This window comes from Balaenoptera physalus (assembly GCF_965194825.1).
Source record: "Balaenoptera physalus genome assembly, chromosome: 3".
Taxonomy (NCBI): domain Eukaryota; kingdom Metazoa; phylum Chordata; class Mammalia; order Artiodactyla; family Balaenopteridae; genus Balaenoptera; species Balaenoptera physalus.
In genome coordinates, this window is record NC_138890.1 from 38615746 (window position 1) to 38639445 (window position 23700).

Genomic DNA, 23700 nt, shown 5'->3' on the forward strand with positions numbered 1-23700 from the left:
TAAAATACAATCATATGATAAAGGAGGTTAATATCTTGATCAAACAACAGAAGGCTACATATCCTAGTAAAAGAATAGACAAAGAATGTGAACAAACGTTTTGCCAAATAATTGCAAATGCTTTTACATATTGATTGGCCAAAAAGTTCGTTCGGGTTTTTCCGTAACATCTTACAGAAAAACTCGAACGAACTTTTTGGCCAACCCATTATTTATTGGTAATGTTCAGTGCTACTGGTAAACGACAAAATACAAATTTAACAAAAACTTAGAAAATATTCCTTGCCCTTCCCTTTCTTAAATTATTTTCACTGTTGACAGGTAGGTGGGAAAATGGGCACCCTGTACACTGTGTGTTTTGTTTCTGTAGGGCAATTGACAGTATGTGTCAAAAGCCTTAAAAAATGTTTCTTCTGACTCAGTAATCCCACTTATAGGAATTTAGGCTAAGAAAATATTAGGAAATGTGCTCCAAGTAGTTTATACAGTGATGTAAATGTACGAGCTTATTCATAACAAAGCATTTTATAATTATGAAATATTTGAAAATAGCCAAATGCTAATATTGTCATATGCATTCAGTTTTTTAACTAAAAAAACAACAAAAGGCTTTATTTACTTATTTATTTGTTTGAGAGATATATGCATAATGTATTAAATGAAAAAAGCTGATTGTGTGTATGCTATAATCTCCTTTATATAAAACATTTGTGTATATTCACATGCATAGAATAAATCTGAAAAGGTAACAACATGAATAACTTTGAGCACTGCCTAGGTTTCAGATAAAATGCTAAGGCTTTACGTGCAATACCTTATTTAATGAACACGACATTAACAGTGCTACCTTTGGGTGACAGGATTGTAGGAGATTGAGGCTTCTTTTTCCTTTTTACTTCTCTGTATTTCCTAACTTTTCTATAATCATGCATAATCCTCTGTGAGAAGAATTTGTTGTTTAAACTTTTCAGTTTTAACTTCTCATTACTGAGTCATTTGGGAAGGCTTGCACGGTCCTGTAGAAGCAAAGATTGAAAACCTCAGAATAAATCTTGTCACAGCATGATCTTGGACAAGTAACTATATCTCTTGGATTTTATACTTTTACCTCTAGACGAGAACAGTTAAATATTGAGGGCCTTTGTAAAAGGAGCTAAATATATTTAGTTGTGGCTGAATTATTGTTTGAGTGAGACATTTAAAAAAATTGCCATATTATATATGCCATCTGGAATGTGATAAAGACCAGTGGATATTTGTGGTGTTTTTTTTAAGTCAATCCTAGGGAATGGGTGCTCAAAATTCACAGAACATGTGAATATGTAATTTTGGTCAGATGAAATTAAAATTTGATTTAAAATATTATCTAAGAGATCCTAACTAAACTCCTTCAAAAGCTGTGTCATCATCCCTATTAACAGTGTCTTGTTTTTATTTTGTGGATACCAAATCTCAAAATTAAATACGTTCTCCCCCCCCCCCCTTTTAGGTCAGTTGGTGGTGTGTACTTTATGCTCCTGTGTCATGAAAACGAAGCAGATTTGGCTCTTTTCAGCTCACATGCTTCCTCTTCTAGCACGCCTCTGCCTTGTTCCTCTGGAGACAATTGTTATCATCAACAAATTTGCTATGATTTTTACTGGATTGGAAGTTCTCTATTTTCTTGGGTCTAACCTTCTAGTACCTTATAACCTTGCCAAGTCTGCATACAGAGAGTTGGTTCAGGTAAGACTGTAGATAAAATTCTACATAAATATTAAGTATATTAAAGATTTAGTTCACTTTTATTTCACAGTCATGGTCATGGTAACATTATGTTTGACAGTTTCAAAACAGTAACTATTTTCAACCTAATTAGGAGCATCTGAGATTCTTTATTAAGTTCTATTGAGAGGCAGTAAAGTGAGGTAAGTGCTTCTCCGGAAGCAGATGGTCTGGGTTCTCACTCTGATGCTGCTGTTTACCAGCTGTGTAACCTGGAGTTACTCACTTAAGTTTACTCATCTGTAAAATGGAGCTAATAATAACTGTTGTACTTAACGCATAGGGTAGCCGTGAGATTTGAATGAGTTCAGTGCCAGGTAGATGATATTCAGTGTTAACTACGATAACAAAGACAAGAATGATGTAGAATTGAATACCTAGAGGTCAAATCCTGTTTTTTTCCTGATTATAGTCCTGTGAGTACAGTTTTTTCCTTACATTTGTTTAATAGACTGAGAAGTTAAATAGTTCTGGTATGGTATGACAGATTTCATTTAGATGTGGTGCTTGGACTGATTTTGCCAACATAACGTGCTTCTGTTTCTCCTACTTTTATCAGCCTTTGCTCTCAAACAGATTATTTCCAGACACAAACAGTAGGTATTCAGCAGATAAATAGTTCTATTTGATTTAATCAGTGAATTTCAGTATATAAAATAGGTCTTAAAACTGACATTGGTATAAAGAGAGAATTAAAATGGGCATTCTTTCCTAGCTCTTTACTGTGTGCATGACCGTAAGGTACAGGAAGCTTTCAGATTGGTCAAACTGATACTACTAAATGAATCCTTTCCTTGTTGTTATTGTTGTGGCCCCAGGGGCAGATTTCCCAGAAAAATTACCTAAGCTCTTGGCCTTACCCTGATTCTACTGATTTCTTCACCTTACGTAATGATTAACTTGAGCAACTTTCTTGAAAGTAGATCTTCCGAAGAAGATGAAGTTATTTTCATACTCTGATTGAACAGTTTCTTCATGGGGAAGGGTTGTTGTATTCAGAGTCAGAATGACGAATTTATGTATTTTTTATTTGAATTCAATCTTGTGGAACTACCCTGGTTTGTAAGAAGCGGTAGATATTCAGTAAATATTACTTGGATACTGTTTATTTAGTCACTGTAAGGACAAAGCCTCCGTTTTTCAGTGTCATGTTTACCTTCTCGCTTGCCATAAGGTTCTTGTAGCACAAGGTGTTGCAGTTGAAAATAAAGTATAGGTTATGAAATTCGTGACCTGGAAAGAATTGGATAGACAAGAGATGGAAACTGTCAGGTATTTTAGTGGTCTTTTCCTTGAATGGAAAGGAGGAAAAGTACTCTACCTCTCAGTGATTAGTTTGCTGCTAATAATAATTTTGCAGCTAGCTGGACAATTTCCTTTTTCTTTCAGTATTTTCTAGTTGGGAAAAAATAGGGGTTAATCATGACTCAGTTTTAGAAAAAATATTTGATTTACAGATGAAAAAATGTAAATTTAGAATAACCTACAAGTCAGTATATTTTCATTTAAGGTCTTTATAGTTTTTGAAACATTCTGGTGTCACACCGAGCATTCCGGCAAGACCAATTGGCTGCTTAGGTTAGAGTTTGTAACCTACTTGGCAAAACCCTGTTGTGTTGCCAGGATCCGGTCCCTGGCTTAGTAACTCCAGAAACTTGGTTACGGCTATACTCTTAGGCTGAATCAGGTTATGAGAATTAATTCCTCCTAATCAGTCTCATAAGAAATTGTTTTATAAACTAGACAGCTAATTTATTGACTTATAGTAGTTTAATAAACTTTTTTTAGGTGTACCTTTTTTCCTGGTGTTAATGCACTTGGCAAACCAAATCATTTGAGAAATGTTGCTTGATAAATACACAGTAGGAGCAAGGGGAATTGATTTGTCTGGGGGAAAAGACTTCCTGTCTTTGCTCCATAATAAACTTCTCCAGTGATTATTCTGTCTTCCATCAAACTACTTCTCATCTATGACCTTCCTGAATAAACTCTGGAAAATTCTTTTATATTTCCCTTCCTCCTAGCCCCTCAAGCAGTATTGCATCGTTCATGCTAGTCCTGTTAGACATGAGTAAGTTTACCAAGGCTCCTCAAACTCCCTTGATGTAGTTTTACTCTGACTGTGACTTTATTTTGACATTATCCCTGAACTGTTAGGGCAGTTTACTGTTGCCATTTGATGAATGTGTGTCAACTGTTAATAATAATGCAAAATCAGAAAATTAACAAAGACATGCTAATTCCTACTTGTATGTATAGAGCTAACTTTGAAGGAATTGAGTTGAAATAATCTTGCAAGAAAAGAAAAGCTACTCAGTTTTTCTCTTTAAGTACTTTAGGTTAAACTCTTTTGTGTTTAAATGTGTTTATTGAAGTGATACAAGGTGTTTTCCTAAAGTCGTATTTTCTTACTCAGGTAGTGGAGGTATATGGCCTTCTAGCCTTGGGGATGTCCCTGTGGAATCAGCTGGTAGTCCCTGTACTGTTCATGGTTTTCTGGCTCGTCTTATTTGCTCTTCAGATTTACTCCTATTTCAGTACTCGAGATCAGCCTGCATCACGAGAGAGGCTTCTTTTCCTTTTCCTCACAAGGTAATTAATAAGAGTATACGATACTATATATAACCTTAGGAAGAGAAAACTTTGATCTAGGAATAGTAAGTTTTTCAAATTAACTTTTGTCAGTCTTTTTATAGTGCTTCATATTCAATTAAAATAGGATTTTCACTCAGTGGATGCCTAGGTCTGGCAATGTAGGGAGGTGCTAATATAATAATGGTGGTATATTTGGCTGCACTGTAGACTGTAGTACAGCAAATGATTTGTGGAAAGGTATGTAGCAAATTGTAAAAATGTTTTTTCAATTTCAAGTTAAACTACTGGAAAAGAAATATGTTACTAAAAACTGTCACTTTAATTGAGTAATATGTGCCAGCCACACTAATAAACACTTCTTCACACTTAATTTTATAGCAGCCCTGCAAGAAAGGTGCCTTTATTATCATTAGCATTTCAGAGCTAAGGAAACTGTACCAAGAGTAACTTGCCCAGGTGCCAGTGCCAAAAGAAGGGGTGCTGACACTCAAACCCCATCTGAGTCCAAATCCTATGACTTACCTATATACTTTCACTATGCCCTGTTATTTTCAATGTTTTGCTTCCATACTAAGATAGAGTCAAATAATGGTAAAATGAGTATATCATAGTATTTTACTATTTAACCTAAAGGAATTCTAAGACTTGGTTTCTAAAGTAAATTATTAAAAAAAAAATCTTAAGTCATTAGAGTCCTTTTTCCACCTCATTATCTTTGTTGTGAGCTTATCTAAACATTTGTCACTGTTAAATTCCAAGTTTCCATCTCAAGCCCTCAGAATCTAGCAAATGGGTCTACATCTTCATTCCCTGGCTCATTGTCACTTTAAAAGGCAAGAAAGAAACTCTCCTCCTGGGAAGTAAGTACAGGCGAATACAGCTTTAGAGTCTTAGTTAGTAGAGCTGTTGTTTCCCAGCCATCCAAAATGATGGAGTGTTGTGCACTAAGTGGTGTAGGGGAGGAGAAGTTTAAGACAAATTTACTCTCTTTAAGGAGCATGTTACTTGTTAAGATTGAAAATGTTACAAAGTTAAACAGCAATAAAAATGTCATGGGGCAATACCTATTTTGACAAGTAAGTAAAATAAACTTATTGATACTGAGTCAGATTTTGTACTTTCTGAGACTTTTAATTAAAAAGTAGCTTTTATAAACATGCAATAACTGATATCAAACATATTTTAATGGCCAATTCATTGTTTCACTGCTATTTGTTTTTATGTAAGTATTATGGAGATTTTATGCAGAGTTTTAAAATGGTCCAAAAAGTAACTGAATTTAAAGAGAAAGAGAGATATACAGTTCTGTGGTTAGGATAACCTAAGTGTGGGACTGGGATTGGTCATGTTTTAAACCAAATTATTATCCATTGTGAAGCACAATCAAATGAAGCATAGTATAATGTAAGAGGCTTAACAAATCAGTAAGCTATGAATGAATTTGGACTTAACAAAGTAAGAAAATAATGCTGAGATTTTAGGTGAGGCTTAGATATCTTGCCAAAATAATTTTCTTCTTTATTCCTTTTCCATACATAGGATAGGTTGCCCCTTCTCTATATAAGAATATTTTAATTTGGTGTTTTATAGAGAAGTTCCTGTGTGGTTCTTTCATTAATTTGTATCTCTGTAAGCATTGTTCTTTGTCCTTCTTGATGCTCTTGTGAGTCAGGTTATGTGTGTATGTTGCCTTGCCAAAGAACAACTTACTTTCAAAAAGGAGGATCACAAGTTTACCAGGATACCCTGACTAAAACAAACCAACAAAGCACGGCAAACAAACTGAAAAACAAAAAGAAGGGTTTTTTTGCAGCCAGGAAATAGAAACTAAAATCAATAAAATGTCTCATTGAGGAGAGATGGGAAGAAAAGTTTTATAAATTTCCCAGCCTCTTTCACTTCCCCAAAGCTAGGTTGAAACCTTTCGTTTTCTTTAGTATGCTCTTGAAAAATAGCACCACACTCCTTTTTAAAGTAAGAGAAAAAGAATGTGCTCCTCTTGAAAATGTAATTAAATCATACTGTTTGGGTAAAAAAGATTTCTTTAAATATAGATACAAGAATAGAGAAATTGTATGGACATTCAGTAAAACTTTCAGACTTTTCCAATGGGAATGAAGTAAAATTTTTAGTGTTATTTTTAGCCGTGATTCTCATATTTTTAAATTACCGGACAATTTGTTGAAACATGTTATATAATGATTTTTCTGAGAAAAATATCAAACATTTCAGAAATTAGACTTGTAAGAATGCCATAAAATTATTTATTCATTAGCTGTCAACTACCATGATTGGTAGATATTTTGGCTCCTAATGGAAAACCAAACACTTTTTTCCACATCATAATGCACAGTGGTCTACGTAAAATTAGATGTTTTCACATAAAAAGTAACTTAAAAACAGTTGTGTAAGAAGGATAACTGTGTAGCAGAGGCATGGACCTACATAGTAAAGGGCAGATACTGATTTGCCTGAATGAATTCCTCATCCATGCAAGACACTCTTCACTGAAATTTCAAAACTTAAGATACTGTGCTTTGAACGGTTTTTTATTAGTTGCTTTGTAAATGCTAAATCCAAATTATTGGTACATAATATTACATATATTTGCAAAATACTTGTTAAATTATTCTCAAACATGTTCAATAAAAGTATTGAATGTATTTCTATAAAATATGAAAGTATTTCCAAGGTTTAGTGCAAGTCCAGTTCTCCTTATTAAAAATTGGTATTAAAATTATTTTTAAATGGTCTTGGGCTGTATTCTTGGACATGCTTTTGAAATAACCCAGAAAAAAACCTGCATTTACCTACGCCTAAATTAATTAAAATGTAAAGCACCAGTAGCATGGAAGGCACTGTTGGAGTGAGAGGAGTCAGGGGCTGCAGAGTCTGCACAGGCCCTACCCCATAGCAGTTTGGTCAGAGAAGGAGTTTTGACAAGGAACCACATTAGCAGTATAGTCTGATCGATTTGAACAGCCAGAACCTTTCAGAAGAACAATGGGCAACTATACACGTTTCTTTTGAATATTATCAGCATGTTAATTAGATATTTCTTAAGGTTTGAACAAGATTTAAGCCTTCAGAGTTTTACTACCTTTGAAGGAGATGATAGTTAATAAAAATAAAAAAGACTGTGTTTCAGATTTGGTGCTATGTGCTGAATATTTGCCAAAGAGTTAGAAAAATGAGGTTAGAATAATAATAAGAATGGATTTAAATTATTAACAGAGTGGTTAGGTGATCTCATCTCAAATTTTGGGTGTTTTCATTGAGGATCAGATCAAGCTTGGTGGTTATTTAAAGGCCTAAGATGTTTCAATTCCAAATAAACAATTTTTATCGGTCAATATTTCCCCCCCTTCTTTTCTAGTATTGCTGAATGCTGCAGCACTCCTTACTCACTTTTGGGTTTGGTCTTCACGGTTTCTTTTGTTGCCTTGGGTGTTCTGACACTCTGCAAGTTTTACTTGCAGGGTTATCGAGCTTTCATGAATGATCCTGCCATGAATCGGTAAGTTCTTCACCCTGAATAGCTCTAGGCATTTAAATCTTATGTAACTTGAGGAAGGAATGATGAATTTCTTTGTTGATGAATCTTAGAGGAAATGGAATTTTGAGGACTTTTTTTTTGGAATGGTTGCAATATTTAGATTAAAATACTATGAAAAAATAACTAAATTTCTGTGTATAAAAGATGTATTTTTATTGTATGTACGTAACAATGTATATTAGACACTTTCCTTTCCTAGATTTATTTAAGAGATTTTTGGATAGCTTGCTTTTTCCCATTTGACATTTGTGTCGCTCTGTTAAAATCAGATTTCTAAATTTGATACTTTCTTAAAGATTTTTTTTTTATGTTTGAACATAATTTTGATACTGATTGAAGTTTCAAAGGATGCATTAATGAGGATGCAGAATAGTTATTCCAGTTGTTATTAAATCACTAAGATCAGGTATTAGGAAACTATTTCTAAAACTTGTCATGATTTCTGTTATCTGAATTAACATAGAGGTTTAATGGTTTCATTTATATAAATTTATGTAACCTCTTAAAGTATCTAAATTTTTATGGGATATTTCATAATTAGTAGATGCTGAGTACCTTGTAAATTGAGGGGAAATTTTAATTTGTTGTATATTAGTTTTTTAATGACAGAAAAGAAAAAACCTATGCTCTGTAATTTTCCTGCCAGTCCCAGCTAACACCTTTATAATGGAAAAAGGGAGTGGGGACAAGACAGAAAAATAATTCATGTTTAAGTTCACAGAATTCATACCATTCAGAAAGCACAAAATGGAAAATGACAACTTTCTTCCCCTACTTCCCATTTCCTCTCCCCAAAGGTAACAGCTATAGATGGTAATTTAAAACATTTCTTATAGGGAAAAGTATATATAGTCTTTTCCACATACTATACACATTGTTCTGTACCTTATCTTGTCACTTAATATGGTTTAGATAGGTTTTTTTGTTTTGTTTTTATGTCAACACATATACCTCGTTCTTTTCAATGAATGCATAGTATTGCAAAAATAATGTATCGTTTTTTTTTTTTGCTATTTAAAAATAATGCTGCTATGAGTATCTTTGTTCATGTCTCTCTTTTTAAACCCTTAATTAGGAAAATTTTAAACCAGGAAAGCTGAGAAAATAGTAAAATGAACCCCTATGTATGTACCTGGCACCCATCTCCAGTAATATGGCCAGTGTTGTGTGTTGTGTGCCCCTGTCAATTCCACCTACCTTGTCCCATAACACTCCCTAGCTGCATTTGTTTGGAGCAAATCCCAGATATAATATTATTTTACCTCTAAATCTTTTAGGAAAAAACCGTAACTACAATAGAGCATTCATTTCTGATAGAAGAATTCCTTGACATCAAATACCCAGTTGGTGTTCATATTTCCCTAATTATCTGTCTAAATTTTTAAAAACATTTTGTTTGCTCAACTCAGGATCCAAATAATGCCCATATTGTAGTTGACTGGTATGCCTCTTAAGTCTCTTTCAATATTTAGGTCCCTGCTATCTCTGTATTTTTTCCCTTTAATGTTATTTGTTGAAGACATCAGATTGTTTGTCCTACTTAGTTTTTCAGTCTGGATTTTACTGATTGTATCCCCATGATGTCACATAACATGTTCCATTGTTTACTTTATCTCTCAAATCTATGTGTGTGTGTGTGTGTGTATATATATATATCTTAAAAATCTATATCTATATATCTTAACTTTTATAGTACATCCATAGGGTAAATTACTAATAATATTATTGAACTGAAGGGTATGTACATTTTAAATTTATTAGCAATTCTTCTCCAGAAACATTTTACTGGTTTATATCTCAATATTAGTCTGCCCATATTTTTTTACATTCCTTGTCAGTACTTGGGTCATCAAACTTTGAAATATTTGCTAATTTGTGTATCTGAAAACTGTACCTGTCCTTTGCTCATTTCTCATTTATTTGTGAGATTCTTTATAATTCAAGTCAATAGGATAAAAAGGTCTTAGGACTTTGTATATATTTTCCATATGGAAATTGAATTTGAAAAAAGTATTTTTGTTTACATCTCTGGTTCTTATGGTCTTCTTAAATAGACCTTCCCTACTCCAAGATTATAGAGACATTCACCTGTGGTTCTCTATTTTATAATCGGGATATAGCTCATGATGTAAATATGTATAATTCAGTGGATATCTAAGTATGGTAGGAGTGTCTGACTCATTAGCAAAGCCTGGTTAGAGCACTTTTATTTATCTGAGAAGTTGCTTTTTTCTCCTCACTGTATGCTAAAATTATAGCTATTATGTTTTGCACATGTAGTGATACATTATGCTTGTATATTATTACATTGACATTAATATTCTGATCAAGTTTTTTTGTCGAAGTCAGAATAGATCACAAATATGTAATAACAGTCTAAGCCTTTGAATTATTTTCCCTCAGAATTAAATGTGATTCTGATTATTGTTTGTTTTTCCAAAAACGTGTGCTTTTCTAGGGGCATGACAGAAGGAGTTACGCTGTTAATCCTGGCGGTGCAGACTGGTCTGATAGAGCTGCAGGTTGTTCACCGGGCATTCCTGCTCAGTATTATCCTTTTCATTGTTGTAGCTTCTATCCTGCAGTCTATGTTAGAGATTGCAGATCCTATTGTTTTGGCGCTGGGAGCATCTAGAGACAAGTAAGAAACTTCCTAAAAGAAATTTTTGTCATATTGTTTACATAATTTGTTGTCTGAAGATCTAGGTATTGTTTAGAGACAAGGTGGATGAATAATTGGTATTAGCTTATTAACAAGTTTACATTTTTTTTTTGTATGTATTTGACTTTTCTGTTTTTTTTTTTTCTCAACATTCCTGTATATAAAAGTCACATTAAAGGCCAAGTAATTACAAATCAGCTTTTTCTTCTTCAGAGAAATGTAGTACTTTTTTATACTTATCCAGTTTTTAAATTAAGAATGTAGAGCATAAAATTCAGTACAGTAAATATAACAAATAATATACAGTTTTATTCTGTGCAATGCTAAAGGAGAGGAAACATTGAGAGAAAGGGCAAATGAAGGAGAGAAAAATAAAGGTGGTCAGACAGTCATAAAGATAGGCATTTATGGAATAACAAGTCTCATCTGATGGCGTTTTGCAACTAACTGAGGTTATAATGGGGATTCTTGATACCTTATGGGACTAGCTGGATTCATATTCATCTCATATTATAGAAATTTTCATAAGGAATAAAAGTCAAATTATTATTTGGCTCTTTAACATACTATGATATAAATATGTATAATTCAGTGGATATCTAAGAGTGGTAGGAGTGTAACCTACCTAATGGTAGGCTTATGGTAATATATACAAGGATTTTCTATAAGGAATTGCTTAAAACTCAGTGCCACTATTTTTTTCCAGCATCCTTCTACACACTCTGATTATTGATTATTGAAATACCCGATTTAATTGCTTCCTTGGTGGTGCTTTGTAAGTAAGGAAATTAACATTTTAATTATAGTTAATCAGATTTATCTTTCTATCCCCATATCCCATATTGCCAAACATTCTGAAAACTTGTCAAACCGTAGAATGGCTGAAAGAGTCAATTTAATTTAAATAAGCTCAAAGCTCTTGGATATGTTTCAGATAATTTTAATCATTATACTTATTTGAGATTTGGTTTTTAGGTTTAAGGTTTCTCAGCAGAAGCATTTAAGATGTTGAATTCAATGGTGAACTTAGTTAAATAGTCACTTAAATTGGGGTTTTGACCTAAGTACAATTACTATTTTGTCCTATCTGGCAGTATCCTTTAGTATTATTAATTATACCAATTAAAAGACTGATATAATACAATAGAAAGTTTGGAAAAGAGAGAGAAATAAGACCATAATTTCACTGCCATAGGCACCAGTAAATTCAGTTCTGGGTCCTTCCAGGGTGCTGAACTAGCATCATTTTACTGGCTTCTTCCTCCAAGATCAAATACAGAGGAAATTTAGAGGGAAAGAAGCAAGACTGAGAAGCCCTGGGTGTTGGTGTGGAGTGGTTATTTTGGATTGGTGTCACTGTTGTTACTCGTGTCTGTAGCAGCATTAATTGGCCTGAGGCAAGAGAGGCTCTTGGCTGTGACAGGATGAGATAGGAATGAACAGTTAGGGTTCTGTTCTTACTTCTCTCCCACCACTGCCTATGGTAATTAGAAAATACAATCAACAGTTAAATGGCAGTACTTCTTTAAACAAATGATATGGGAAAGTTGTGAGAAAAATAAAACTTATTAGAGCTGACTTAAGAATTAAAAAGCTTGGATAGTTCTGTTAAAGAAATGGAAGCAAATGGTAAACATCCTGACTCAGATGGTGTTATAGGCAAGTTCTGCCAAACTTTGAAGGAGCAGATATCCCTGTTTTAAACAAATACTTTCAGACAGCAGAAAGACTATGCCCCTACCCCTGCTGATTCTTTGAAACCAGTATAAATCCATATTGAAATCAGACAGACAATTTGAGAAAGATAAATTAAAGTTTATTTCACTTACAATAGGAGATATTGTGAAGTTTTTATAATAATTGGCTCAAGTATAGACAACTTGACCAATGGAACAGAGCCCCCAGACAGGTCCATATATATATGGGACTTTGGTGTATGACTGAAGTGGCATGTCAGATGAGTGGGGCAGGTGGTTCTCTTCTGTAATGTAGCTGGAAAAAAATGGTTTCTAATTGGAAAAAGATGGAATTGGATTCCTGTCTCACGGCCGTAAACAAAAGAATCAACTCCAGAATGGTAGAGCCTTAAATGTCAAAATAAAAAATTAAATCTGCATAGAGTAGTATATTTTGGACCTTCAAGTAGGAAAAAAAATTCTTAAACTGATGGAACTGGCCGTGAAAGACTGAGACTAAGAATGACTATGATTATGAAAGAAAAGAATGATAAATCTAACTATCAAAATTAATAACATTTTCTAAACCTAAAGGAAACTTGTATTAGAAATGATAGTTACAAACCTGGGAGAAGATATTTATAGTATTCACACTTGCTCAAGAATTAGTATCAAGAATATGTAAATAGCTCAGATTGGTGAGAGAAGTGGATAAAATACATCATCAGGCTTTTAGTGAAAGCGGAAACAATGAATATGAAGAGAGGTTCAGTGTCTTTAGTGGTCAGAGAAATGTGAATCAAGACTGCTGTGAGATACTGTTTTAAACCTATGGAAGTGGCAATGAAAAAATAATAGAAAAGAAGGAAGGAAGGGAGAGAGAGGAAAGAAAGCTGATACCTAGGGTAGAAGAAAACATAGGTCCCCAGATATCCCAGGTTTCTGGTAGGAGTGTAAATTAGTGTAATCACTTTGGAAAACAGTTTAGCATTGTCTCCTCCTATGTAGATACTCAAGACATTCTTGTGCATGTTCAGGAGGGACGTGTAGAAGAATGTTCATAGCACAATTCACAATAGCAAAAGCCTGGGAACAAATCATATGCCAATCAAACAGGAAAGGGGGTGAATAAATGTGATAATAGTCACAGTGGAATGTTAAAAACATAGTGATGCATTAAACATTATGAATGATTCATAGCAATAGATGAAGTAAATCCAAAAAGATGACAATATAGAATGTTATTTTTATGTCAAAAACAGAATTTTAAAATACACTCTTTAGGAGTACATATGGATAAACAAAACTGTAGAAAGGGAAGCAAGCAAGAGCGTGAAGAGCACAGGACTCATGAAATGGTTTCATTGGGTGGAGGGAGGCAGGACATGGACTAGCCTGGCCTGCCATGTGGTCCAGGGCCTCTTTTGTACGGGGAGATGGGTTCATGAATGCTTGCTACATTTCAGGTATTTAAAATAGCTAATTGGATTACGAACTAATAAAAAGAGGGACATGCACAGACCATAACGATAGTGCATTCTAAACAGAGGATTGTGATTAATTCAGTTAAGTGTACCAGGATTGTAATTAATTCAATTAAGTGTACCATTAAAAAAGGAAATGAAAAATATCCTAATTCTCACATTAGGAGAACAATTAAAAGGTAATATTGAAACTCTGCTTCTCTCTGTCGTTAAGGAAGTAATTATTAGGGGAAAATCCTCACACGTCTTGGTGTTGCTTGGACTGGAGGTAACTTCCAGTGTTTAAACTTAAAAATGTGTCTCAGATAGTTTTAGCCGTAGATGTAATTGTTACTTTTATCCAGGAATTTTATTACAGTTGTTAACAAGGAATTTTACAACTAGAGTCTACTGTATTCAAATGATACAGCAGATTTTCAAATGACTAACTTTTCATGAAATGGGTTGAGGTGAATTAAAAACATTTTTTTTCACTTTATAGTGCTTAACCTGTTAATGGGATGTGATTCTAGCATCATTTTCCGCTATTCGTTTTATGTTTAATTTTAAATTAGATTTTTATTGAATTTTAACTGCTTAAATAAGGATAAATATGTATGTAATGTCTGTGTGTATATAAAACACAGAAATTAGACGTAAGTTTAAAACTGTTGGCATAATGTTATATTTACTTTTCTGTGTACATGTATAAATATATGTTTGTATATATATGTAAATTATATAAGTGGATCACAGCTAGCTTGATTTTGAAAAAAATATTTAAAGTTTTAAGGCAAATTGCCCTATTATAACTACTGTTACAGTAATTCCTTTCTGCCTGCTTTTCTTCAAAAAAAGTAAAAGTTTGGAATCTCAAAGCAGAGCTACTGTGGCAGGTTTATATTTGTCCCTTAACTTCTCGTAAGAAAAATGTTTGACAAGAAAAGATGTAAAACACTTTCCAAAGTACCTAGCTTTAATTTTAACCAGAATAATAATTTACTTTCTTATCAGACTTGCTAATTGTGGACAGTCCCACACAGTATAGCATTTAACTTAGTGTGGTTATTTTTCCTCCCACCTATGTTGTAATAGAGTTAAAGGTAGGCAGGATGATTTTTCTGTCTCCTTGAGATACTTCACATGGACTTGAGAACATATCACAGATGCTGATATTTAATTAAAACAGCATAATTATTGTGGCTATGAGCTTTAAACTATTTTGGTTGAAATTCACATTTCCTCATAATGTTTTTAAATAATCTGTGTTTGTTTTTATTAGGAAATCATTAAATGATTTAAGTCTTGATATTCAGTTTACATAGATTGTAATTGAGTTTTGTTTTTAAGAGAGGGAATGGCTGTTTGGGGCTCACGCTGATTTCTTTCTAGATTTGTGATCCTTATGTTAAAAAATTACTCCAACTTTGGCTTTTATTTATCAAGGAAATGGAAGTATCTAGCATCTTTGTTTTTTTTTTTAAAATCCCTTGTTGGAGTAATAAGTCATTACATCATCATTTGTCTTATAAATTGGATATATAAAGTAAACAATAAACTTGTAGGGGGTGGAAATCATACCTTTTTTTTTTATTGCACAAAAAGATTTTTTCAAGGTTCTGCTTAAGGCACTTGTTGGGGGAGGGTTTTGTGTCATTTTTCTTTTAGAAGTTGGTTTACAATCTGTATTAAATTGGGGGTATATTTAAGGAATGATCTATTAGAATAGTACAATGTATGAAGAACTAAATAAAAGAAAAGATTATGTTCCTTCTCCTTTTGCCATAACTAGGGGACTCCTGCTGTGTATTCCACTATTGACAAGGAGGGTTCAAGTGGAATCAGAAGCTGAAATCTAAGTCTAAGAAATTTCTTGACTTGTTGGGTGTCTTAAAAGCATAAAGTTATACATGGAACTATTCTGCTGTGTAATGACCACAATTAACTTTTGTCCTGCTTATATCATAGGGCTTTGCACTTGGGTGGATAGGTGGGTAGGTAAGAAAAGGTAGTAACTGATGGAAAATAATTTGAAAAATATCAAGCAGAAATAAGTTTTCAAGTTTTATTTGGCACTTATTTCAAACAAGCCTCTGTGCTTAGGAGCTGGAGTTATCCTATTTTTGAGGAGATTAAATATGGGTGATAAGACTTTTTTTAAATGTGTGTACATATATAAAATATTTTTATTTAAATAATAAATATAAAATAAAAATATAAGTAAGAATGTTTAGGTGTATATGATACATAATATATAAAATATTATATATAAATATCTATATATTGAAGCAGTGCTGCAATTTATTGTATGATTGTTTGGTACAGATGTTAAGAATTCTGAGAGGGTAGGTGATTCCTGGGGAAAGGATATCATTACCTGTGTAAATATGTTTGTTTAGCTTGAGCTAGTCTAAAGGGTTTAGAAAAGGAGAGAGTGGGATGCAGGCATTTCTGGTGGGATTTTTAAGAGTGCTTGTGTTTTCTTGGGAAGAGAGTTAACCATCTTTGCTTGTAGTGAGGGACAGATGTTGGCAAGTTTGGACCAAAAAATTGGGAGTGATGGGGACTTCCCTGGTGACGCAGTGGTTGAGAATCCGCCTGCCAATGCGGGGACATGGGTTCAAGCCCTCGTCCGGGAAGATCCCACATGCTGCGGAGCAACTAAGCCCGTGGGCCACAGCTACTGAGCTTGCATGCTGCAACTGCTGGAGCCCGTGCTCTGCAACAACAGAAGCCATCGCAATAAGAAGCTTGCACACGGCAACAAGAGTAGCCCCCGCTTGCCACAACTAGAGAAAGCCCACATGCAACAACGAAGACCCAACCCAGCCCAAAAAAAATAAATAAAAAAAGGCTAAAAAAACAAAAAAATTGGGAGTGGAGGACCTAAAATACCAGGCTAGGAAGTTTAGAGAAGGTATTGACAGTATTATGCTAGCAGAGCTTTGGAATGATTAATCTCTCTAGGAACAGGGGCTAGAAGGGAGGAAGATCAGCTAGTAGGTCTTAAAGTGCAGTGGTTCATAGTTTTTCCCCAACCTCAACAGATGTGAGGGGTAATACCCCTGCTCATCGGAGAGCCATTCCTCTTAGTAACACTGAACTCACGGTTGCAGAGATTTTCATCCAGGGTGGTGCAGGTGAGGAGAGGACGTCACGACTTAAGACAGCACATTACTGTTAAAATTGTTGAAGTTTAATGTTATAAAAGCCTGACATCGCTTTGAGATTGCTTGGAATGGGAATGAGATTGAAAGCAAACTATTCAGAAAAAAAAAAAAGAATTGGTGGTACTTGTCAATTGACTGAGTGTGGGGTGTTAAGAGAAAAGGTGCTTTGAAGCCTTTGACATGACTTGTCCTGAAATCTAGCACTGTGACTGGCATGGAGAAGGGTGTGCAGTAAAATGCTGTGAAATTGAAGCATGGCACAAGATCGGTTAGTTGTGCTGCTAGGTGACAGGCACGTTAAAAGAATACTTTTCTTTCTCTAGGAGTTTATGGAAACACTTCCGTGCTGTGAGCCTTTGTTTATTTTTACTGGTGTTCCCTGCTTATATGGCTTATATGATTTGCCAGTTTTTCCACATGGATTTTTGGCTTCTTATCATTATTTCTAGCAGCATTCTCACCTCTCTTCAGGTAAGCCCAGGATTAATTAACTTTATATAATAACTGATTTTCTTATTTTTCCTTCCAGAAAAGGAATTAAACTTTTTCAAGATTAATGATGATAAGTGGTCTATTTAGGTGATTACTTCCCATCCTCTTTACTAGAATGCATTACATTTATTTGAGCATAGGAGTTAGAAGGTAGGTTATTAAAATACTAAGCCTATCTGTCACTGTAGTTTTTTTTAATCAAGGTAATTAAACTTCGCAATATCTCTTTTTCAAAATGGTATGATACAGAACTGTCATGTAAATCTTAAATAGATAAGTAACTATAAAATATTAAAAGATTTTAGTGCTTGTTTGGAGCACATTTTGCCCACTCAAAAATATCCATAGTTTCATAATGTATATAAATAAATGATACCTGTGTATGTATTACATGGACATGATATATACTTTACACACACACACTCACACACTCACACACACACACAATGTTACCATGGAATGGATAAACTTACTGTAACTTAAAAGTGTATCTTGGCTGCCTAATCAGTAACAAGTAAAAGAAAAATGTAGCACTGGCGATAAAGATTTATTCATTGTTCCTTGTAGAAGTAAACGTTCTTTGAAAGTTGAGGCACAGATATGAGTACAGAATTAGGAAATTTTAGATAGAATTGTGAGGGTTTTGGTGACCAGGGGAAAGAGAGAAAGAATGTCAGAGAAGACTGATTACTAATCAGAATCATTTTAGTAAAGTTGTATCTCAGGGTACTTTTCAGTATCAAAGACCTGTATTACTGAGATCACCCACATTTTAATTGTACCACTGTCTCCTCTGGATATGAAATCTGGTATACTAAAGATATTAGTAATGTGTTATCACTTAAAGTCTAGGAAAAACCTTTATTAGTGATTATATACATACTTTTTTTTTTTTTCAGGTTCTAGGAACACTTTTTATTTATGTCTTATTTATGGTTGAGGAATTCAGAAAAGAGCCAGTAGAAAACATGGATGATGTCATCTACTATGTGAACGGCACTTACCGCCTGCTGGAGTTTCTCGTGGCCCTCTGTGTGGTGGCCTACGGCGTCTCTGAGACCATCTTTGGAGAATGGACAGTAATGGGCTCAATGATCATCTTCATCCATTCCTACTATAATGTGTGGCTTCGGGCCCAACTGGGGTGGAAGAGCTTCCTTCTCCGAAGGGACGCTGTGAATAAGATTAAATCATTACCCGTTGCTACGAAAGAGCAGCTTGAGAAACACAATGATATTTGTGCCATCTGTTATCAGGTAACTCATACAGTAAGAAGCCATTTGGGTGGTTCATACCATGTATCCCTTGGGACTTTAACCACATTATCCAAATTCAAGTTAAATTTCCAGGCAGAAATTATCTCCTGGGTAAAAAAAAAGTGGGCCTCAGATATTATTAAAGACCTGATAAAATATTTCCATTTTATTTCTAAAGTAAGCTTTAAATTTAGTTCCTCAAGTTCTAATTTATTGTTATTTTCAACATTATTGCTCACCCATAAATAAAGGAAAAACAGGTCAGGTGTATTTTATATTTACTCCTGAATACACACACACACACACACACACACACACACACACACACACACACACACACACACACACACACACACACACACACACACACACACACACACACACACACGTGTACTATCAAATACATACTATCAGTCAGGAGTCAGCAACTTCTGAAAAGTGGTGTGCCAAGATTCTGACTCTTTCCCTCTGGTATTTCCAGGGTAGGGAGTAAACGTTCATTCACTTGACGTGGGTGGAGAGTAGTATGTGCTTCCCTGTGGGCTGAGGTATATCTGAGGTGGATGCAGCCTCTATGTGGAAGTAGGGGGCAGGAGATATGGCAGAGGCACCCAGTTGGTATACATTATGGTTGGCCTCCCTGGCATCTTTGGCACATGAGCCCTCAATAGCTGATGACTGCCTTCTAGCAAGAATTGAAAGATAGTTTTTAAATCAGCTTGGAAATATAACAGTAACAAACAACAGGCCTAGAGTTTAGTCACCAGTCACCTGTGCAGGAGGGTGATTGAGTAGCAGCTTTTACAGCTAAACTGTACTGTTGGAAGTATGGGCAGAAATTCTGCGCCACAACACAAACTGTTCCTTTAAAATCACTCTTAAAAAAGTGTGGGCTGGCGGAATAAAACTATAGATAGTGTCAATGAGTATACAGGGGAGGTACTTGCTCCAAGGCTGCTTTACAGTGTAGAAGGGATGTGTGTTTGTGCGTGAAGGCCATCTAGAGTAAGAATTTTTCCTAAGAGTAAAATTAAGCTGCCACTTTTTGATTGTTATTAGAGCATACTTTTGGGTACTAGCAAAATAATATTTTCCAGGTTGTTTTTGCATTTGGGGGGATTGAGGAGCCATGTAGATTCCCCCAAACTTAAGTGGCCATTGTCTTCTTTTGGGTCCTTTGTGCTCGGTAGCCTTGTTGTATGCAGGACAAAGCATAGCCAAGACAGATTTGGGGCACATCAACTTCAGCAGCCTATGTCTAAATATACCATCTCTGGGATTTGAGAGTCCTCTTTTTGTATTTCCTGTTGTCACATCACTTTTTTTGAGGTGCTTGAACTACCTGCTGATACCACACTGAAAATAAAACTCAAATTGCTTACCTTCCTAGCTGGCTGCTCTTCTTGGATGGCTTTCTGCTTAAAAGTTGACTCCCAGGTGTTACCAGTTCTTGGCAAGGAATTTCTATTATAGCCACAACTCCTTGTTTTGGGACTTTAAACAAAATTAATGGTTGATCAACCAAATGTATGTTGTTACAATTTAAACTTCATATCCCTAGCCTTCCCTCCCCAAATATATCTTATGCAGGGACTACTAGTGCAAAGTATACCATTTCTTATTCCAGTGGTTATTAAACTTAAGTGTGCATTAAAGTCACATGGGTGGCTTGCTTTACCTATGGATTTGTGAATGCCATCTTCAGGTATCCAGTAGGTCTGGGGTGGCCCCAGAATATGCATGGTTAGCCAGCACTCCAGGTGATTCTGATGCACGTTGAAAAAACACTGGCTTATATCATGAAAACTGGGATGTACATTGTCCCTAATGAAGTTGCCACTTCCTTGCCAATACCCTGGTGTTATGTGGCTGATTTTGTCTCCTTGCCAATAATCTCATCATGGAATAATGTGTTGAGCTGTGTTGAAGCAAAAAAGTGGAAAAAGTCCAATCTTCATCAGATTTCCTGAGGTTCTAATTATACTCGTGGAGACCCAGCGATCATACTGCTACAGTTTTATAACCTTTGTTTCATACTAAGTCCGAACCCCATCACGAAGGTCGTTTCTTCCTCATTTTTGGTTTTTACTTCTTTTTAAACATTGCTTAGCCAGTGGTTCCTGTATTATTTGTATAAAGGGGTCTCTGATGGCAAGAGGATTATTACAAAAATATAAAATGAGTTTTATTCTAAGATCTGTGTTGCAAATTTTCGATGGAGAATTTGTGATAAAGAAATGTTGGAACAAGAACTCGAGCATAGCAGCAAAGATTTTAGATAATAGACATTTACGAGTTATCTTTTTCCCCCTTTTTAGGACATGAAATCTGCTGTGATCACACCTTGCAGTCATTTCTTCCATGCAGGCTGTCTCAAGAAGTGGCTGTATGTCCAGGAGACGTGCCCTCTGTGCCACTGCCACCTCAAAAACTCCTCGCAGCTGCCAGGGTTAGGAGCTGACCCGGTTCCACAGCCTCCTGCTGGAGCTGAGCAAAATGTGCTTCAGGAAGGTACGGAACCCCCAGGCCAGGAGCGTCCTCGGGGGACCGGGGTGCAAGAAGGTTCTAGGGACAATGACGAGTGCATTGCCAGAAGATCAGATAGCCAGGAAGGGGCTTGTGATCCCAAGGAAAATCCTCTTAGTGCAAAAGATGCAGCACATCCTGTTGAGGTCAGCCTAGAAGAAAAGCAGCAGGAGTAATGCTTTGCTACTCTGGAGGAGAAGTTAACTCATGATGGAATTCGTGCCCAGATTTGAGGAGTGAATATATGAGGTGATTAGGCAGGAAACTTGACATTCCAAGGATCTAATCCAGGAAGTACTCTCAGTGGAGACCACCTGCTTTCATCCCCTTGACTTTGTGGGAGAAATTTTGCAAAGTATGCTAATCAAAATGTATTTATATATTCTATGCTGATGTTTGGTAGAGGTTTGCCAAGAAAATTCAACCTCAGCAACTTCAGAAACGGCCCCTGATTTGTAAGGGATAAATAAAATCAGATTTGAGTGTCTGAAAGGGGCTAAAGAAAGGAGGATAAAGAGCATGAGGACACCATGGGAGGAAGCAGGCAGAAGTGGAACTGATATTTCACTTTCTATGGGACAGGACCATTCTTGTTACAAAGTATGAGTGCTGACCAGCCCTTTTCTCTACCCCCTTTTCCCTCAGTTAATTGGAACTCATTCAGGTGATTATTTGTACAGCACTGAAACGAAATCAAAGACGTAAAAGCATTGATTGTATTCAAAGATTGAAGCACGCTCATACTTCGTATGTGCTTTGGGGGAAGGGGTGGGTGGGCACTTGGGCCTTGTGGGTGCATTCATGTAATCTGAGACTCTTGAACTTTATGATGGAGTCTTCAATATTTTGATGTATATGAAACTTTTGTTAATACATCGTATACTGTGTTGGCTGTGTGAAGTAAACTAAAACTCTAATGAACACTTTGGAGTCCACATTAGTATAGGAGACCAAAGTGGGAAGGGCTTTAGGGCACTGATAAAGGCCCTAAGTGTACTTTTCAATCCTGTGTAATGTTTAATTCTTGCAACTGAATCAAAACAGTGTTAAATTATGGCAATATTTGCACTTTGGGAATGAGTACATAGCTGTATGATCACACTCTGCAAATGCCACTTTTAAAGCTGTTAATAGACTTTGCACCTTTTCTTTGACAAGGATTTGTCATATTTAAATTTTTACATTCATCATGGCTACAGGTGGAACTGGGGAGGGGGGGAATGTAATTTTTTATGGGAATTTTGATATGAAAAGAAACTAGTCATTTATTTATACAATAGGCTTGGCTCAAAAAGTGTTTTTCAGACTCGGTATTCCTAATGTGGGATGTGACTTTATTTTATTTTTAGTAGCAAATTTGGATGTAGACTGACAGACATAGCTGAATGTCTTAATAAATTTAAATTTGAAGATAACAGTGTTTTATTTCTGTGATGATTATTATTGTAAGGTGTCTTGTCGAAATTCTGTTCTCAGGAGGTTTTGCTTATCCAGCTGGGCTTCTGATATCTTGATCCCTGTCAAAAAATGCCCTGCAGATGGCAAAACATTTTGATTGAAAAGGATCAGTTCTTTGAAATCTTCTACACCAGTGGTAGCAAACCTAGCTCTGCATCAGAAGTATCTAGGGAACTTTTTAAAAAAATTACACATTTCTGAACCCCACTTCAGACCTACTGAGTTAACCTTTGGGGTGCCTGAGAATGTGCATTTCATAGCTTCCTGGGTGATTCTATCCAACTAGCCTGACACCAGCATGATTTTACATTTAGAAAGGAAGTGGCTAGACCAGAATGAATTTCTCCCCAGGTATAGCCGAAAGTTTCTCACTGTCCTTTTGGTGATCCTGGTCAGGCAGAAAACAGCAGATGGCACCCTCTGGTGGTAGTCAGGCTGTTGTGCAAAAACCTAGCAGTAATCTTGGATTTCAAACTGAATTTCAGCCCTTGTGTAAAAGGTACATATTCAAATATTAAATATTTGGTGCCTTGTTTAAAGGAATAAAATTGCCTATGAAGTTGAAATTATTTATGGCACAGTGAACTCGGCCATCCTTAAGCACCAAAGGACTGACTCTCTCATAGACTTCAGGAAAAGTTCTCAGATGTTTTCATAAAACTATTTATTTGTCATAGTTTAATATTACAAAACACTTTTTATTTTTTATAAATTTATTTTCTTTTATTTATTTTTATTTTTGGCTGCCTTGGGTCTTCGTTGCTGCGCGCGGGCTTTCTCTAGTTGCAACGAGCGGGGGCTACTCTTGGTTGCAGTGCACAGGCTTCTCATTGTGGTGGCTTCTCTTGTTGCGGAGCACGGGCTCTAGGCACGTGGGTTTCAGTAGTTGTGGCACACGGGCTCAGTAGTTGTGGCTCGTGGGCTCTAGAGTGAAGGCTCAGTAGTTGTGGCGCACAGGCTTAGTTGCTCCGCAGCATGTGGGATCTCCCCGGACCAGGGCTCGAACCTGTGTCTCCTGCATTGGCAGGCGGATTCTTAACCACTGCGCCACCAGGGAAGCCCCTACAAAACACTTATTAACC

At 35.6% G+C, this 23700-nt stretch overlaps 1 protein-coding gene across 2 annotated transcripts in view; it reads left to right on the forward strand.

The window, feature by feature from the left end:
* RNF145 (ring finger protein 145) overlaps positions 1-22575 on the forward strand; it is a 63888-nt gene extending 41313 nt beyond the window's left edge. For both annotated transcript variants that reach the window (XM_082456431.1, XM_082456432.1), the window contains 7 exons: positions 1490-1725; positions 4181-4356; positions 7736-7876; positions 10374-10556; positions 17210-17357; positions 18278-18634; positions 20953-22575. In XM_082456431.1, the coding sequence (XP_082312557.1) occupies positions 1490-1725; positions 4181-4356; positions 7736-7876; positions 10374-10556; positions 17210-17357; positions 18278-18634; positions 20953-21336 (1625 nt within the window). In that variant the 3' untranslated portion in view covers positions 21337-22575. The remainder of the gene's footprint in view (positions 1-1489; positions 1726-4180; positions 4357-7735; positions 7877-10373; positions 10557-17209; positions 17358-18277; positions 18635-20952) is intronic.
* Positions 22576-23700: the final 1125 nt, after the last annotated feature.